Genomic DNA, 20676 nt, shown 5'->3' on the forward strand with positions numbered 1-20676 from the left:
AGAAGGAATGGCGACACACACAGGCCGCGCGCGACCAGGTCGCCGGGCGACAGATCCAGGCCGCGCGCGACCCAGTCGCCGCGTGCGACTCAGGTCGCCGTGCGCGACCCAGGTCGCCGCGCGCGACCCAGGTCGCCGCGCGCGACCCAGGTCGCCGCGCTCGACCCAGGTCGCCGCGCGCGACCCAGGTCGCCGCGCGCGACCCAGGTCGCCGCGCTCGACCCAGGTCGCCGCGCGCGACCCAGGTCGCCTCGCCGCGCGACTGTTTCTGGGTTTTTTTTTTTTTTTTTTTCTTTCTTCTCTGATGAGCGCGTTGTGGTTTTCTGGCTTTCTTCTCTGTTTCTGGGTTTTCTTTTCCTCTGGTTTTCTTCTCTGTTTCTGGGCTTTCTTTTCCTGCTGCCCTTTAGTTTTTTTTTTGTTTTCGTTTTAAATGTAAATCGAGTCTTAGAGACTCGATTTCCATGTAGATGCCACCTGGACAAAGCGCCACAACGGAGAGGAACGACGCATGAAAATCGAGCCTTAGAAACTCGATTTAGGGGCCCAAAATCGAGCCTCTGAGGCTCGAGTTGCTAGTTTGCCAATATGTTTCCAAACGGACCCTATTAACTAAATAGTTCGATTTTGATGGGTAATTACCCATTTTCGCCGACATTTTTGCTCTGGAATTTTACAAGAAGCGGTTCTATGAAAGTGGTTCATTGTTAGCCATCACAATATATTAATATATATTTGTTGATATGGTATTTTGTTTGACCTTGATATGCATGTCAAAAGGTCAGTTCAAGCTTTAAAAAACGAGAACTGTGTTTTCAAGACTAAGAAAATAGGGAAATACACACTTGTTTATCTTGACCAGATTGACAAAATAAACCATCTAAGATTTCAACATTTTAAACTTGCCATTTTTGGCAAAATTTGACTAACATTGACTAGACCTTTGTTGATGGCCATTTTGGAAGCCCAAGTGAAAATGAGAAGCCTAGCAACACGGACAGAAAAGAGCTGGCAAATGGATAGAAAACCCATTAAGCCTAAGCGGCGGGAATAATGGATCACAGGCTCATGAGATAAACAAATGGACCTTGAGGGGGTAAATGGGCTTAAAGGAGCCTAGAAAGAGAGAAAAAGCAAACCATGAGCGGTATATAATGTGGAAAAGTGAGAATGGGCCACGATAGACCCAAAGTAATGAAAGTAAAGAAAGTAAGGGGTTGATAGTAAGCCCATGAACCCCAAGAATGAGGGATAATGTAATTGGGCCGGGGAAACCCAAAGAACTCAGTAAAATCCCATGAGAATGCAAAGTTAAGAAAAGGGTTGAGGAAGCCCAAGGAAAGCAAATGGGCCAGGGACGCCCAAGAGAAAACAAATAGGATACAGGAGCCCGCCAGTGATGTAATAAAAGAACTAATGGCCGTACTGGGCCATTGATAGAAGAATAAACGGCAGGCCCAAAGAGGCCCAACAAGATTGAGGCAAACAACTTCGCAACAAGAATGATAGAGTGGTATGGCAGGAGATGGTAGCAGGAAAAATGGTGAGCAAAAGAAAGGCAAAACCCACCGTCAAGCAAGGCCCAGCCCTTAAATGAGGTGAGCCATAAAGGAAAGGGAAACCAGAAAAGAGTAAAAAACGGACGACAAACTGTGCAGGCTAACCACAACAAACGCGTGAGCAGCAGACAGATTTTGGACATACATGGAAGAGAGGCACGCGCAAAGCCCAGACCTCAGCAACTTGTACCTAGCCAATATAGGACACGTTGAGGTCATGGGTCAGAGGTAAGAGGGCATGGTTTAGCGGTGGGGAGAGGGGAAAAACCTATTTTGAGGTTCCTATTCGGGCTTTTTTGGGGGAAGTGTCTTGCTGGGATGACATACCATCCAAAAGAAACAAAGTTGAGTTGGAACCACTAGGTGCATGCCATGAGGGATAAGGAGAGAGAGGACACCCATACCATAGCAAGAAAGGGTGCCACGGCAGACAAACAAACAAAATAGTTTTCTTTTGTCTGGCGATGGGGAGTGGCACACAAACGGACCAGTGGTGGTCAGTAAGTACACCCAAACCAGACAAAGGTGGTTAAGGGCTAAAATAGTAAAATCCGATCACGGCAGATACTATAAAGAGGTCATTGCCGTGTATAGGAGGAGGACGACACAAGCACCACGGTATTAGGAATTTGAAAACCAGGAAATAGAAAACAAGTATTAAGAAAAAGAAGTAGAAAGAAAAAAGATAAGAAAGGAGAATATTAGAAGAGAAGGAAAAAAAAAGATAGAGAGCTAGAGTGGCAGGCATGCACCAATAGGTTGATTCCCTCTCTCTCTCAAAGTCCTGCTCTCTGCCGGAAACAAAGAGTTCTCTTGTGCACCAACCATTCAGGTCCGTTTCCCTTAAAGTGATTAATTTCCATGGCAGGACCTCCTTGGGAGATTATTCACTTTGAGAAGAGGTGTTCTTCCCTCTCTAGTTTTGGTCCTGTGGATCAGATTTAATTTGATTTCTTTCCTCCTTTAATTAACCCATATACTACCTACTTGTTTCCCTTACTTTCCTTATAAAAATAATTGTTGTTAAACTGTGATTATCTTTTCTTAAGTAGGGATTATCTATTTACTTTAATAAAGAAGTCAAAGTACTTTCTTTTATCTTATTATTATTATATCTGCCTGCCACGACTTATCTGAAATAGTTATGCCCGCCAAAAGCGTGCTCCTGGTAGACGAGGCATAGTTTGCACACAAACCGGACCAAATTGAGTTGCAGTTGGACCAGTCTCAACTCCCTTACTCAGAATATTTGGGCTCAGTACCGTAGGAGGCAGTCCAGCCTGATTTAACCAAAAAGGCCCACTACAACCGTAACTAAGAGTGGTCAAATCGTTGATTTTTAAATTTGATCGTTTGATCAAGATAATTTTTTAACCATCTTAAATATCATGAATTTCCCTTCGAAACAACAATTTATCGACCAAAATTGGAGTTAAAATGGATTAAATATCAAGAAAATGCAAATACCATGATTAAATGTATTGTTTTTCATGTCAAGGAAAATTTTTAGGGCGTTTTCGCACAATAAATTGTATCAATCCAGCCACAATTGGTGCGAACTGCCTGAACCAAATTGAAGCATGATGGGTTAGCTACTTTCCATTAAAATGGCTGATGATATCTTCTCTAGATTGGGAGGAATGAATTTTTCAAAAATAGTACTATTAAATTTTCTGCACAACGTCACCCCCCTTCCAGGCATGATATCTCAACCGTAGCTTAAAATCATATGAGGTCAAAGCCTATGAAAACTAGACATCCAGAACTTTCTAGGGACACCAAGTTTCAAGAAATCCAAGCTCTCAAAGACCTTCAAATGGTAGCCCAAAAACAAGGTCAAAAAGAGGAAAAAGCTGATGAAAACCAAAAACGTGAAGGCGAACAGATAAGATCAGGTGATGTGGTGGTACCACACCACACCATCCACCCATTGAGAGAAGTGGCTAAGGGGAGTCTTGGTTTCTAAATTAATATATTTTAGAGCAAATAGTAAGTTGGTTCAACTAAAGTAGACAAATAAAAAACAGGTGAACAAGTTTACTATATTATTTTTATTTAGGTAAGATCATTTATTTTGGGTCTATGAATAAGTAGAACATTATTTGATACGTAATTTAATTGATTACTATTTTCACAACAAAAATTAGTGGTATAGTTGATTTATTCATGATTATTGAAAAATTTTCTTTATTAAATATTCTATTTTAAATTAAATTATTGAAATTTTCTATAAGGCTGTAATGTGTTGAATTTTGGTATTTATCTCCAAAACATTATATGGCTAATGTTTCCATATTTTTATTGCTAAATTTTAAAATACAAACATATTATACTTTGTTGAATTTTTGAAACCTACTTTTCTTAAAAGATGCTGAATTATAACTGTCTGTTTACTTACCATATTGTACATGTATCGTATATTACTATCTGCCTCAATTAAAATCTTTTCAATGAGTGGGTTCCAGTTAGTTCAACTGGTAAAGTCTTTGATGGTTAAGTAAGAGATTTGGAGTTCAATCCCCTCCTACACCAAAAACCGATTGGTGTCTTAGTCTGATGATAAAGAGCATTATCATGAGTGGACGTCATAGGTTGAAACTCTCTTAAAAAAAAAAAAAATCTTTTCAATGTTATTTTCTTTAAATGATATGATCAATAGTTTTACTTTTTCATACATACACATCCACAATAAATATCTATCATTAATAACCATAATTATATAGATAGTGCAATATAGGTTTAAAAAGAAATTACACCTCAACAGAAAAAGGTTTAAAAAGAAATTCCTATTTAAAGTAAAATATGATAAATCCCTATTAATTTTTTTAATAAGTTCATAAATACCTATTAGTAACTATTATAATTATATATTTAATAGTTCTCAAAGACCTCCAAAGAAATCCAAGCTCTCAAAGACCTTCAAATCGTAGCCCAAAAACAAGGTCAAAAGAGGAAAAAGTTGAAAACCAAAAACGTGAAGGATGGATAAGATCGAGGGATGTGGTGGGATTTAAATCCCCTAGATTTCCTAGGATACTCTACCAAATAGATTTTCTTAAATCTTAACAATTCTTTAATGATTTAATGGTCTAGATTTTGCTATGTCATCATTCTACTGATAATAATCTTAATTGTTTTGTTTGCAACATTATTTTATTATTTTAAGAGTATTGTTAGTGGAATGCTAACATGACAAAATCTAGACCTTCAAATCATAAAAGAGTAGTTAGGATTTAAGGAAATCTATTATTAGAGTATCCTAGGAAATCTAGAGGATCTGAATCCGATGTGGTGGTACCACACCACACCATCTACCCATTGATAGGAGTGGCTAAGGGGAGTCATGGTTTATAAATTAATGTATTCTAGAGCAAATAGTAAGTAAGTTCAACTAAAGTAGACAAATAAAAATCAGGTGAAAAAGTTTACTATATTATTTTTATTTAGGTAAGATCATTTATTTTGGATCTATGAATAAGTAGAACATTATTTGGTACATAATTTGATTATTATTTTCACAACAAAAATTAGTGGTATAGTTGATTTATTCATGATTATTGAAATAATTTTCTTTATTAAAAATTATATTTTAAATTAGATTGTTGAAATTTTCTATAAGACTGTAATGTGTTGAATTTAATTGGTATTTATCTCCAAAAAATTATATGGTAATGTTTCCATATTTTTATTGCCAAATTTTAAAATATAAACATATTACACTTTGCTGAGTTTTTGAAACCAACTTTTCTTAAAAGATGTTGAATTATAACCGTCCGTATTGTACGTGTACCATATATTACTATTTGCCTCAACTAAAATCTTTACAATGTTATTTTCTTTAAATGATATGCTAAATAGTTTTACTTTTACATACATACACATCCATAATAAATATATATCATTAATAACCATAATTATATAAATATTGCAATATAGGTTTAAAAAGAAATTCCACCTAAAAAAAAAGGGGTTTAAAAAGAAATTTCTATTTAAAGTAAAATCATAATAAATCCCTATTAATTTTTTTAATAAGTTCATAAATACCTATTAGTAACTATCATAACCATATATTTAATAATTCCATATAAGAATACAATCATAGATACCTATTACTAAGCATCATAATTATTCTTAAAAAAAAAATATCATAATTATTAATTTCATATTTAATATTTTTTACAGTGTATGACCAAAAATTAATTTTACAGTGCTTGATTTCCCTATAAATAAACAGAATCATTTACAAGTGAGCAATCAAGAGAGAAGAAAAAGAGTCCTCAAAAGATGAAGCTTTCAAGATCTACACTACTCTTAATTTTCGGTGTCCTTGTGCTTTTAGTTACATGTGCAACCTCAAGTCCACGTAATGTTGACGATTTCATCCAGTGTCTTTCAAACTATTCGCAGCCTTCCAACCCAATCTTTGACGCCATTTACACTCCCGAAAATTCCTCTTTTCAATCTGTTTTGCTGTCATATATAAGAAACAAAAGATTTACAACGCAATTTACCCCAAAACCTTTGGCAATTGTAACAGCCTTGCATGAATCCCACGTCCAAGGAACTGTTATATGTGCAAAGAATCATGGGCTGGAGATTAGAATACGAAGTGGTGGCCATGACTTTGAGGGCCTTTCATACACCTCATATCTGTACTTTGTTATTCTTGACCTGTTCAATCTAAGATCCATCAATATAAATTTGGCAGATGAGACCGCCTGGGTTCAGGCTGGTGCAACTGTTGGCGAACTTTATTACAGAATTGCTGAGAAAAGCAAGGAACATGGATTCTCTGCTGCGGCGTGTCCTAGCGTTGGCACGGGTGGGCACTTTTCCGGAGGTGGGTATGGAAACATGATGAGAAAATATGGTCTTTCAGTGGATAATATCATTGATGCACAAATTGTCAATGTCAACGGTATAATCCTTGATAGAAAGTCTATGGGTGAAGATCTGTTTTGGGCCATTAGAGGAGGTGGCGGAGGAAGCTTTGGGGTTATTCTTTCATGGAAGATCAAGTTGCTTCGTGTTCCGCCTATTGTGACAGTGTTCCATGCTAATAGGACCCTGGAACAAGGTGCAACGGATATTGCTTATCAGTGGCAACATGTTGGTCACAAACTACCTGAAGACTTATTCATAAGAGTGATGCCCCAAGTGTTCAATGCAAGCCAAGACTCCCAAGAGGGCAAGAAGACAGTAGTAATTGCATTTATTGGCCTCTTCCTAGGGCAAACACAGGGACTACTTTCGTTGTTGAATGAGAGCTTTCCCCAACTAGGACTACAACAAAATGAGTGCAATGAGATGAGTTGGGTTGAATCTACAGTATTCTGGGCTGACTATCCTATTGGAACATCCATAAATGTTTTACTAGAAAGGCCAAAGCAGCCTGTGGTATATTACAAGAGTAGGTCTGACTATGTAAAAGAAGTCATTCCAAAGGAAGTGTTGGAATCCATATGGAAGCTAATGATCAAAGGAGGGCTTGGATGGATGCAATGGAATCCTTATGGGGGAAGAATGCAAGAGATTTCTGAATCAGAGACTCCATTCCCACACCGAGCCGGAAATTTATTTTTGATTCAGTACGGTTTCCTCTGGATGGAGGACGGAGTTAACATCACCGAACACAATATAGATTTATCACAAGCCTTATATGATGCGATGACTCCATATGTCTCCAAGTCTCCAAGAGAAGCATTCTTCTGCTACAGGGACCTTGACATTGGTGCCGCCACAGATAATGCTACAGCTTTTCAAAAAGCTCAAGAATATGGACCTAGCTATTTTAAGGGTAATTTCGAGAGATTGGTTCGTGTGAAAACCACGGTAGACCCAAATAATTTCTTCAGAAATGAACAAAGTATTCCAACTCTTCCGAAATACAAGTAGAAAAAGAAGGGATCAAAACTTAATAATGGCCCACCACTTGTTGGTGATTATTATTTTTATTTTTATTTTTTGAAACTCTTGTTGGTGATTATTGTTAGTTGGCCAAAACAATAAAAATATAACAATACCAAAGTTTTAGTACAAAAAATTTGAGGTCAGCTATTGATTCTCAACAAATTAGTTAAGGTCAACTGTATGGATTATTTTCCTCCATTCTATTCTATCTAAAGATAATATTTTCTATTGCTTACTAAATTGAGTTTTTGAAAACAAAATCAACTTAAAATATTCTCTTGACTAAACAATCATGGATTCGGAATCGAACATATTTCATACCCTTTTAGCAACCAAGCATGTTCCCTTCCAAGTTATTCATGTCTCTCTCTCTCTTTAGTATAGAAAATTTTTGTTCGCGTGTCATGTTCGTATCTTGTCGACTCGTGAGTATTCAACTATAGAGGTAAATACAAACATGATGCATTTAATTGTTATATCAGGATCCCTCAACCTTAACACAACATGTTCATCAAGCATGTGTCACGATGTGCTTTGTCAATATTTTGAGTGCATCTTGATATTAGAATTTTCAAAATCAAATCTATCTTGGTTTTCCCTAGACCAAAATGATTAATATCACTCCTCATGTATCAATCTTGGAGTATGCAAGACATCATTGAACATATGTGATATGCCCCCAATACTAGTCAATTATCCTTTTTTTTTTTATTGCATTGCATAACATTAGAAAGTAATAATCAAAATTAGTTATCTATGGTCAGGCATTAGGGAGTGCTTAACACCATCCCATGCAGACCCTAAATCTATCTTCTTGGTTCATGACACGATTTGACATAATCTAGGTTAGATGACTCTAGGACCTTTAGAACCATAATTTACCTTAAATCACAAATCTTAGGTAGTCAATCACAATGTAAAAAATCTCAATGATTGGTAGCAACTCCACACATTACGACTCCTCCTACACACACATGCTCACAATCCCACTAGTACAAGTAGTTCAAGCAAATCAAGGTAAACACTCTCACATATACATATATAGGCCAAACAAAAAAACTGTTAGGTTCTAAGATTTTAGGAACTAATGTATTAGAACTCTAATTTGTATTATGTTGGCAAACCATGATTAAAACATAGAGTTTAGGTTTAGACTTGTTCAAAGTATGTTTATTTGTAAAATTGGAATTGAGTGATTGCAGAATTTATTGGACTAAATCTGCAAGGCTCGATCAATCAAAAATTAGAATTGATCGATCGAACCACGTACAGATTTAATTTTCTGCAGAATTCCAGTTCATCTCAAACTCTACTTAAACGTATTAGGGTTCTAGTAAAACTCTCCTATATATAAGGGAAACCCTAGAATGTTTTTTAGAAGTTTTAGAGAGATTATAGTGCCTCTTGTGCCTCTTATATATTTAGGGTTTTGTACCGAAAAGCTCTCTAAGGACTTTGTTGCTTATATTGCTGTTTGTGTAAATCTCTTGTAAGATATGTGAGGAGCTTTCCTTTACACAAACTTAGGATTATCAATAAGAAGATTCGTTCAAGAGCTTGATGATCATTCAGTTGCTGCACTAAAGAGCTTAAAGAAACACAAGCGGGTGTGCTTATACTTACTAGAGAATCCAAGAAAGAAGGAGTCCATGGTTTCGGAGCTTGCACGTGATCATGTCAGTAAGTTTCTACTGGTGGGTAGCAATAGGATGTTAGTGGTCTAAGTCCTGTTGAACAACTTCGATACTTTTATAGTGGATTCAGGTTTACCTTGAGGATAATTAGGTTAAATCATCCCTAGGTTTTTACCGGTTTGGTTTCCTAGATGATCATATTATTGTCTTATTTATCTTTCTGTTGCTTTGCATGATATGATTGTTTGATTTTGATAACCTAGATTTGGAATTTGGACTAAGTAACAACTTGGTTAATTACCTAGATTAATCCAATTGTGTTTTTAAGAGGTCTAAAAACTATCAAGTGGTATCAGAGCAGGTAGCTCTTTTGTTTTAGATCTTTTGATCTAAGAGCTGATCCTTGACCCCTGTTATCATGGATAATTTGAAGTGTCTTTTTGATCATGTTTCTGCTCATGCTTCTGTTGATTTTATTGATGCCTGTGAAACTCTTCGTAAGGAATTATTAAAATCTATGAAAATTGCTAAGAAATTCAAGGAAGAGTTAAAATTGGCTAATCTTGAAAAAGAGGAATTGATTGTTAGATTAGATGAATCTAATAAAAAGAATGAATTTTTAAGAAATTAAATTTCCTTTCAAGATGAGAAGATGAAAAGCTTGGAACAAGAGTTAGTTGAATCTAAAACTAAAATTGAAAATTTGACTAGTACCAAGCCTGCTATTGATAATAGAAGTATTTCTGTTTCTCTTAAGCCTAAAACTGAGAAAGTTTATATCCCTCCTTTTAAGAAGAATAATAAAGAAAAAGCTTATTTTGTTAGGTTAGACAAAGGTAAAAGTTCTGATGTAGACACTGAAGTTTCTAAACCTAAGTCTAAACCTACTGTTAGAGAGCATAATAAATCTGTTTTTGTGCCTACTTGTCACCTTTGTGGTGTTGTTGGTCATATTAGACCAAATTGTTCTTTGTTAAGGCTAAAACCAAAATCTGAGACTAGATTTGTTGTTAGGAATACTGATGTTCTTAAATTTGTTCCTGTTTGTCACTTTTGTGGTATCTCTGGTCACATACGTCTTAATTGTCATAAATTGAAATTTAAGCATTCTGTGTTTCAGTCTAGGATATGTGATGATATTTCTCCTACCATAAGTCCATATAAAATTGTTTCATATTCTTTTGAAAAATTTAAGCTTGTTGGCTTGTGAAAGGAATTTGCAAAATTTTAGTCTTTCTCAGAAGATTGGTGTAATCCCTCAAATACACTCTGCTTCTTATGAATTTTCACCTACAAAGCTGAAGACTTGTGCTAGATGGGTGAGAAAAGATTCTCTAAGGTGAGTGTTGCTAATTTGTCCCTGATTTAATTCTTTCAATTGTTTGTGGACATGTTTTGTTTCTATTTTTGGTTGTTTTGTTTTTTTAAGTTTAAAAAGAAATCCAAAAACATTGAAAATTTTCAAAAAGACAAAAATATTTTATTTTGTGTCTTGTTTTATTTGTTTTGAGGATTACATGTGTTATAATATCTCTCTCTTGATTTAGAACATGCTTGACATTGTGGAGAAACTTGAATAGTATGTGTTATATAAGTGCTAAGCTATTTATAATTTTGTATGAGTATGTACTAATGTGTACATAACTCATGGGTTAATTAAGAAATTGATATTTCTTGTTTGTGTACCTTCTATAACTTAGTTAAGCACTGTCATGCATTGCATTTGCATTGTTCATTTAGCATATAGTGTGCTTTTAGTTTTGGTCATAAAATTTTTAAACCAAAAAGATTTTTATGTGTTTTGTTTTACACATCATGGATTTGAAATCAAGGTTGTCCAATTTATTTTCACATAACATGTCTTTTGTACCTTGTTTAGCTTGGATGAGCTTATTTATTGCACTTTACTAGTTTGAGTTTTGTAGTGCATGTTGTGTGGGAAAGATGTTTATGGTTTTGATCACTTTGTCTTGATCTTGAAGTCACATGTCTTTGACTGTCGAACTTGAACCTTTAGAGAAAAGCATAAATAACCATTTCACCACTGTTCACTAGCCAATCATGAACATCTTAGTACATATCGTAAGATTTTGTGCTCGAGAAAGTATAGCACATGCACAAAAAGAACATAAGGTGTAGCCTCGGTTTAAATGTTAAAATTGATGTGTACATTATTGGACTTAAAGCTAAATCGAACAGTAAAAATTTGTGTGTACATTATGAGGCAAATCAAGAAACTTACATGATTGCAAGCTTATTTTCTAGAAGATGTGGGAGTTATATGATGTAACTCTTTAGGTGATAGTCTCTTTCAAATTCTATGTGATGAATTTTGTAAACTTTGTGATTGATTTCTATTTACATATTACCTCACATGTATCTCAACCTTTTACTAGTTGCACACACTACACAAGTTACTCTTTGCTAAACTTGGTACATTATATTGTGTGTGATCTTGTTGTGGCCATTCAAGATTAAAGTTCCTTGATTTTAATGCAAAATGCGTTTAAAGTTTGAGACTTGAGGTCAAATTGATTGAAATTTTTTTTGGAAGATCTGGGTTGAATTCAAGTATTTTTTGAAAAACTTTTCATCTCATACTCATGCATTTTATTCATAATACAATGTCCTTTGAGGAGTTTTCTTCATTAAAATGCTCTGTTTTTCAAAAAAAACTGATTTTTCCAGATTTATGCAACATGTCACAAAGATCGGAATACTCTATCGGGTTTTCTTGGACATAACTATTAGGAATTTCAAAAGAAGTCTGTGCAAATGATGATTTACAGTTAAAAACCCAATGGTTATAACCCCTACAAATCCCTTTTGACACTAAGTGAGCCTTTACGACATCTATAGTCCACGAATTTGTAAGCACACATTTTCTACACGGACATGAAATCGTTCCATCCGGGTGTGCATGGTTAGATGCAAAATTCAGAAACTGTTGGACTCCATCTAAATATTCTCGTGACCTTCTATTTGTAATTTTCTTTTAACTCCTATCCATTGCTATAAAGTGGTTTATAAGAAATAACTATAATGTGATTTCATGAAAGCACAAAGTAAAAGTTAACACGCATTTCATTTACACAATTTCACTTTAATTTAAGAAATAAATCATCTTTAATCATTCACTTTCAGCTATATTCCTAACAAAACAATGAATTTAAACGCAGAGAAAAGTTATCAATACATTTGGTAACTATAACATCATTACGATCAATAGACTAAAAAGAATTAATCAAATAAAAAATAACTCAACAATAATCATTCAATATTACACAAAACAGTCAACACTCTCAATATCAAATAAAACCACCTTATTACTCCATGCAAGCCACTTGCTTGCCCTAATTCAACAATCCACCACAACCAGAGAGAGAGAGAGAGAGAGAGAGAGTACTTTAATTATTTCACCAACTTTACTTACTTTGCCAACAATTAGTTGTATCTATATTGCTACTCTACACATATATAATCATTATCAACAAAATTCTATCATGAACTCCACACTGATTAATAAGTAGTTTTGATGATCCTATTGAAGAAGGAACAAAACTTTTTAAATAGAATACTAGATACGTTCCTACTTTAACTCTCCTTAATATATATATATATATATATATATATATTTCAATATACAATCATAGAATTATTATCAAACTTCATGAAATGGTATAAGACATCATTTTATCATTTAACAATACCACACTTTTGCTTATTTATCTAAACCAAACTAATAATTTACCACAACAAAGTCGATAAACTAATCAGTGTTGTCGCTTTTTCAATTGTATTTAATAGTCCATTCTCCCCCCCCCCTCCCTCCCCCCCCCCCCCCCCCCCCCCAAAAAAAAAAAAAAAAAACCTTGAATTTAATTGAAAAACGTTATGTACTTGGCCAAAAGACAGTTCATTGTGATAATCGAATACTCCACCAAGGTTAATGAGGTGCTTCAATAATATTCAGGCAAAACAAACTAGAGAAGTAGAAAAATAATAAACAACTGGTTGTATTCCACCAAAATGTCAAATTACCAACCCAAGCACATGCAAAGTAGAGGAAAATATGTTGTTAAATTTTTGGATATTCAACTCACATATAAAGCCTTACTTTTTCCATACCTAGGTGATGTGAGATTCCATTGACTACAAGCTCTCACCTTATCAATGAGCAAGTGTATAATCGAACTTGTTGCTCAACCGATCAAAACTGAAAAATTTTCAGTTTTTAAGTTTTTGACCAAATTTTTTTTCATGCATCATTTATGTTAAGGATTCACATGCATTGCATTGATTTTTTGTATCCATCATACAATTTTACAGTCATATCTCTCATTGTTTCACACATAGCATGCATACACTTTGCTAAATTGGGTGCTCAACTTGATTTAAAAATTGATTGATTAATTTTTGAGTCCTTTGTACATTTTAGTATATGCTATTTTTATGTGTGGACTGTAGAAAATATTTTTCTTAAGAGATATGATTGATAATCAATGTGCAAATATTTTCTCTACTCATGCAACTGTTTATGGGTCACATAGTGTCATGTTTGCATTTATTGAAAGAGAGAATATTTTTTCTTTATGTGTATCCTCAACTTAATTTTTTTTAAGATTAGGTTTGTGTGTTTTTCTTTTCCCCACCTCCTAAATTTTCCCCAAAACTATTTTTCCCAACGCTTGTTTTGTTTTTCCTATTTTTTTTTTTTTATAGGGGGAGAAGCTTGTTTTTATCCTTTGTTCTTCATAGGGGGAGTTGTCTCTATTTTTCTATAGAGTTGAATTGTTTTGTGTTTCCTTGATTCTCTATTTTCTGTTATCCTTTATTGCGTATGTTTACTCTTTATTGAGTTGTCTTTGTCAATACGTGACAAAAATGGGGAGATTTAGATGAAATGTGGAAATATGTGTGGAAAATACAAGAATGTTCTGATTAGGGGGAGTTAACATTGTTTTTGATGTATCTAACTTAGGGGGAGAGTTAGATTGCATATTTGTTGATTTACTGTTTTTGTTTTTCTGTCACACATGCGTTTATGCGTTTGTTGAGTGTTTTAGGAAATATACAGGTTGATTTAGTTGTATTGCTGTCTACACTTGCAACTGATAGATAGTAGTTAGGTTGAATTGTATTTGGGCTATTTGTAACTTTGAGCATTTCATGTTTGTGATGTGTTTTGTCACGGATTGCCAAAGGGGGAGATTGTTAGGTTCTAAGATTTTAGGAACTAATGTATTAGAACTCTAATTTGTATTATGTTGGCAAAACATGATCAAAACATAGAGTCTAGATTTAGGCTTGCTCAAAGTATGTTTATTTGTAAAATTGGAATCGAGTGATTGCAGAATTTATTGAACTAAATATGCAAGGCTCGATTGATAGAAAATTAGACTCGATCGATCGAACCATGTGCAAATTTAATTTTCTGCAGAATTCCAGTTCAGCCCAAACTCTATTTAAACGTATTAGGGTTCTAGTAAAACTCTCCTATATATAAGGGAAACCCTAGAACGTTTTTTAGAAGTTATAGAGAGATTAGAGTGCCTCTTATATATTTAGGGTTTGGTACCTAAAAGCTCTCTAAGGACTTTGTTGCTTATATTGCTGTTTGTGTAAATCTCTTGTGAGATTTGTGAAGAGCTTTCCTTTACACAAGTTTAGGATTATCAAGAAGGAGATTCATTCAAGAGCTTGATGATCATTTAGTTGCTGTACTAAAGAGCTTAAATAAACATAAGCGGGTGTGCTTGTACTTCCTGGGGAATCCAAGAAAGAAAGAGTTCGTGATTTCGGAGTTTACACGTGATCGTGTTAGTAAGATTCTACTGGTGGGTAGCAATAGGATGTTAGTGGTCTAAGTCTTGTTGAACAACTTCGATTCTTTCAGAGTGGATTCAGGTTTATCTTGAGGATAGCTAGGTTAAATCCTCCCCAGGTTTTTATCGGTTTGGTTTCCTAGGTGATCATATCATTATCTTATTTATCTTTCCGCTGCTTTACATGATATGATTGTTTGATTGTAATAACCTAAATTTGGAATTTAGACTAAGTAACAACTTGGCTAATTACCTAGGTTAATCCAATTGTGTTTTTAAGGGGTCTAAAAACTATCAAAAACCAATAAAAAAAATACTTGAGTTGTTCACATGGTTGATTGGGTTGGATTCAATCTAACTTGGTCAAATTTCATATCTTTCGATAAAAAGGTTTTCAATTAGTTTGGAAAATTTTCACTATGACTATTAACCCTGGTCATTGTGGCCAATCAACTTTTATAATTTTTTTTTAAAGTCTAATCAAAGAATCTTGAGGAAAAAGTGGGGTAGCTGTATTATCATTATTTAATCAAAGGAGAAAGTATTACTTGCATGATTTGTTTGATATATGTAGTTTTCGGTAGCTTATTTGCAAAATATGATATAAAGATATACTTTTTGTAAACTTATTCTTAATATGTGCCAAAAAAATAAAGTCGACTTATTTTCAAAAAATGTTAGTTTTGTTATTAATTTTTTTAATAAAAAAATACAAAAAAAAAAAAAACACATTTCACCAAATAGACATTATGTTGGATGAAAGAAAGATATACGTATAAATATAAATTATTCTATTTTCCCAAGAAAAATAACTAATTGTTTTATGTATAACCTTAACAACTAATGTAGCCTTTGCATTTTCTTTTATGCATATTACACATCTTAATAGTTGTTTTTATCCATATTTTGTCTTTTATGTGTATATCTTAGTACAAAAAATATGTGCACATAGAATGAAAATAAGATATATATTTTTTAAATTCTTTCATTTGTTACAAGTTTATGTTTAGTATTTTTATGTCTAAAAATATGTATATAAAAATGGATAGTTCATAACTTGTACAGCCAAGAACAATCCATTCAAGAAATCTGATACTTAACAAATTGCCCTTACTTAACTAAAACCGATCCAAAAATAATTAAAAAATAAATAAGACTTAATTTAACTCAGACTAACTAAGAAATGTCCCAAGAGCTCTCGCCCCTCTGAAACATCCTAAATTAGTACTTGAGCACTAGAACCAGCATTCCCTCTCCTCTTATAAGTCTTCAAACTGGGCTATCTACAGGTCATAGGAATTCTAAGTACTAGTACCTTATATTCCTTGGAAAGATCTTAGTATAAACTTTGTACAAGGATTTCCAAATACTTTTGGGAGTCACCATATATATGATGGTTGATAGATTTTCATCAATGTCACATTTTTATTCCATGCAACCTTTCAATTTTCTTTTATGCATATTACACATCTCACTAGTTGTTTTAATCCAATGGATTACAATCTTAACTAAAACTTGAAAAACTATCTTTATTAAAAAGTCTAACATTAAACGTCATTATGAAATTTCATATATTCATTATACTCCAAATTTATAAAATGGTATTGCAATCAACATATAAATGTAATTTTGCTCAAAATTATATAATTAGTTGGGTCGGAGCAATCTATTTAGGTTGCAGAAAAACTATTGGATTTTACTGGATCTTACCGGTTCAATTGCATAAGTTGTCCAATTAAACGACCAAATCAGCTTAGGCATCAGTTTACCAAGTTAGTAGTCGAATTGCATAATTGGTCCAGTTTGAACATATTATGACCACCCGGATTATAACTAATCCACTTGAGTTGATTGATACATTCATTACATTGCAACTGTAAAGTCAAATTTTTTAAAAATATAATTTTTTATCATTACATATAAAAATTATTTCTCTCAAAGTGTAAATTAATTACAGACAAAACTTAGGTATAGTACCTTAGATATTGTTGCTTAAATTCTCCTTTTAAAATTCAATATATGTTTACTTAACAAAAAATAATACACTTCCATTCCATGAGAAGAAAGCCACAAAGGTGAATTTTAAAAACATAACTTAAGGAATAATACCTAAGCATTGTACATAAGTTTGGGAAATTATTGTGTACTCTCGGAGTACTATAAATGCGTACTCCCTCCTCTCACATGAATGGTAGGTCCCACTAAATAAATTTATGATGAGACTCACCATTCATGTGAGAGGAGAGACTACGCATTTATGGTATTCCGAGAGTACTTAATAATTTTCTCATAAGTTTTACTCATAAATTAATTAGTAAATTTTATAATTACAGATTTTACGCGTAAACAAAGGTAGAAATTCACGTTTTTGACATACCGGGTAAAGTTATTCAACCAAATCAACAAAGTTTGTAATGGCATAAATTCAATATTATTCAGAATTAACTTGACTTGAGCAAACTGAGGTCAAGTTGAGAACCAAATTTCAACATTATCTTATAATTTGCTGATTACTTTATAACCCTATGATCTTATTCGGTCAAGTTTCAGACAACAATTAATAAAAGTATTATCTTCTAACGTAACAACTTGTATTTCAACATATATCATTTATTCCGTGTTCTAAACTATTTGCACACTTGATTACTTTTACATAACAAGTTTCCTTGAAAATAGAAAGTAATAGCACATGACTTACACATGATTTTTTCTTAGATGTAACAAAATTAAAAGACAAAAACACCCATCTTCACAATCAATTAAAACGAAAACTTGTTCTTTATTTTTTTTCAAGCTCTCTCTCCCTCGCGCATCATTGACGGAAAGCAAATATTTTTTAATATAATAACTTCAAAATGGTGACCGCATCATATACAAAATGGTGGAGACTACATCATATACCAGGTGCAGACTCAAATCGGTTTGATAAAATCATACAGATACTCATACCCTGATAACAAAAAGTCACTCTATAATTGCAGCCTTTTACCGTTGTTCCTTTTTGAGTAAAACTGCAACTTTCATGAAGAAGCAAGTCAAAATACAAAGCTTCCATTGTAGGGTGTGGGGAATCTTCAACCCAAATAAAAATAAAAATGAAATAAGCTCTTGTTTTTAATTGTTTGTGAAGGGATTTTTTTTGTCTTTAAATAATGCGCCACCTAAGCAAAAATCATGTGTAAATCATGTGCTATTAACCTCTATCTAACTTAACAATAAAACTAACATTGGGGTGTAAAGTGTAATAAGTGTGATAGTTTAGGATGTAAAGTGTGCTTTTAAATAGTTTAGGGTGTAAAGTATAATCTGGTGTATAGTTTAGGGTGGAAAAATGTAATTTGTCCGTTAACTTTAACTCTCTAAATAAATGCACATAACTTCATTTTTGGAAAACAACAAAAATATTTTGCTAAAGAAATTTACTTATATATTTTTATTAAAATATACTTTAAATACTCCTAAAATTAATGACTTATATATAGGGATGACGATATTGCCCCGTCCAGCCCTGCCCCAACCCGCAAAGGTGGTGGGGCGAGGGTGGGGCAATATTTGTCCTCGCACCTTGGGGCCAAGCGGGGATAGGTTTAATATTTTTAGGCGAAAACACCATTTTGGTCTTTACATTTTGGGATCACGGTCAATTTGGTCCCTACATTTTGAGAGCAGTCAATTTGATCCCTGTTATTTTCAAGTCACAATCAATTTGGTTCCTACCGTTAGATGACTAACGGAATTTGCTTAGATGGCAAACGGAATGCACACATGGCATAAATTAAATTAAAATATAAATAGTTATTCCACGTCAGCCTTCCACATCAGCTTCTACTGTTATTGAAAAGACGAAAATGCACTTTTGGTCCCTACATTTTGGACCGATTCTCGATTTGGACCCTAAATTGATTTTACTCCTAGGTTAGTCCCTGATTTCAGAAATTTATTTTTATTTTGGTCCCTGCCATCAACTCAGTAATAGAAAAATCAAACGTGACAGACGGAATGCACTGTTTGCTGACGTAGCTAATAAAATAATAAAAAAAAAATTTATATTTAGCATTTTTTAAATGCCACATCAGCATTTAAATTAATAAAAAAAACCAACTCAGAATTTTTTTTTTTAAAGTAAATTAAATTTAAAAAAAAAACCTTAAATCTAATTTATACTAAAATCATTTCTTAAAAAATAAGAAATCATTAACTTTTTAATTCTTTTTGTTTTTATTTTCTTTAACCTCATCAGCTTTAAAAAAATCCCTACACTCAAAGACTAATCTCAAATTCTCTCACTCTCTTCACGCTCCATGGATAGATCTCTCTCTAACTCACCCTCTTTCTTTTCCTCTCTTACTGGTGGTGGTGGTGGTGGTGGAGTCATCCCACGACAAGGAGCTAAAGGAGTAGCGGCGGACGGATCGAGCTATCGTAGACGAACTAGACCTCAATCTGCGTTGGATGGAGTTGATTCAGTTAGAGGTTGGGGGAAGGGAGAGATCGTAGATCTGGGTTTGCCTCAGTCTGTGTGGCCTTCATCACAAGCACAACAACAACAAAAGTAAGTCTCAAATCATAATGATTCAAGTATGAGAGCTGGTGTTTTGCTTACCCAAATGAAAATATTTAAAGCTCTCTTTCTCAGATCAAAATCTCCCTCTCTCTCTCTCTCTCTCTTTCATCTTTCTAAAGCTCTAAAACTCTCAATTCTCTCTCTTAGATCGTAGATCTAGGAAAATCTCTAAAGCTCTCTATCGGATGAATAGTTGTGAAGTGGTGGTGGGTGAGGGTGGATCGTTGGATGGGTTTGTTGTTGGCGTGGGTAGCAATTATTTGAGGGACTGATCGGCGACAATGGTGGTGATTGGTGGTCTGATTTGTTCATGTGGGATTCAGATTGCAGGATTGGTTGGTTGGTTGGTTGGTTAGATCGGCGACCATTGGTTGGGTTTGTTGTTGGTTTAGGCTTCAGATTGCAAAGTATTTTCTATGTTTCGAGGAGGCCATTGACCAAAAATGTAGAGCATAACAATGTGGGTTGGGGTTGGGTTTCGGGTTGTTGTTCTGGTTACTTTAAATTTCTAGGTTTTTTTTTTCATGTGGATTTGATGATTTTTTTGGGTTTATTGGTTTGATTTGTTGGAGGTTTCGGTGGAGAATAGGGAGTTTGAATGAATTTTTGCATGTTTATTTGCTAAGAAAATGTAATAAAAGGAAAGAAAATATTGATTATTTTAATTTTCTGGGCAACCTTCATGTTCTTTCCCGAAGAACATGTTACATTGTTCTTCCAAAAATAATGAAAAGAAAATAAGAAAATAATTAACTCTTTTTAATTAGATTGTATTTTATTTTATTTTTTGTTTGTTTTTTACATTTTTTATAATTAAAATTAAATTTGAGAAATTAATTTTTTTTCTTTTATTTTTAATTAATTTGTTTGCTGACATGGCATTTTAAAATATTTTTTTAATGACCACTTCAGCTCTATAATTAACCACGTCAGCATTTAACATGCTAACAATGTGCTCTGTCTGCCACGTTTGATTTTTCTGTTACTGAGTTGATGGCAGGGACCAAAATAAAAACGATTTTCTGAAATTAGGAACTGACCTAAGAGTGAAATCAATTTAGAAATCAATTCGAGAATCGGCCCAAAATATAGGAACCAAAAGCGCATTTTCACCTATTAAAAATCCTACGTGACTCTCAATTACTCACTTAACAGCATCCTCACTAGGCAACAACTCAGACTCGCTT

The 20676-nt window shown here is 33.8% G+C and overlaps 1 protein-coding gene across 1 annotated transcript; it reads left to right on the forward strand.

The window, feature by feature from the left end:
* The first annotated feature begins 5840 nt into the window (after nucleotides 1-5840).
* LOC115988477 (berberine bridge enzyme-like 17) lies at nucleotides 5841-7451 on the forward strand. Its single transcript, XM_031112049.1, has one exon. The coding sequence runs from the start codon at nucleotides 5841-5843 to the stop codon at nucleotides 7449-7451; it is 1611 nt and encodes a 536-aa protein (XP_030967909.1).
* Nucleotides 7452-20676: the final 13225 nt, after the last annotated feature.

Source organism: Quercus lobata, chromosome 5 (genome assembly GCF_001633185.2).
Source record: "Quercus lobata isolate SW786 chromosome 5, ValleyOak3.0 Primary Assembly, whole genome shotgun sequence".
NCBI lineage: Eukaryota > Viridiplantae > Streptophyta > Magnoliopsida > Fagales > Fagaceae > Quercus > Quercus lobata.

Excerpts from the sequence above, each read along its gene's own strand:
- LOC115988477 (XM_031112049.1), top strand. The coding sequence starts at position 5,841 with ATGAAGCTTTCAAGATCTACACTACTCTTAATTTTCGGTGTCCTTGTG.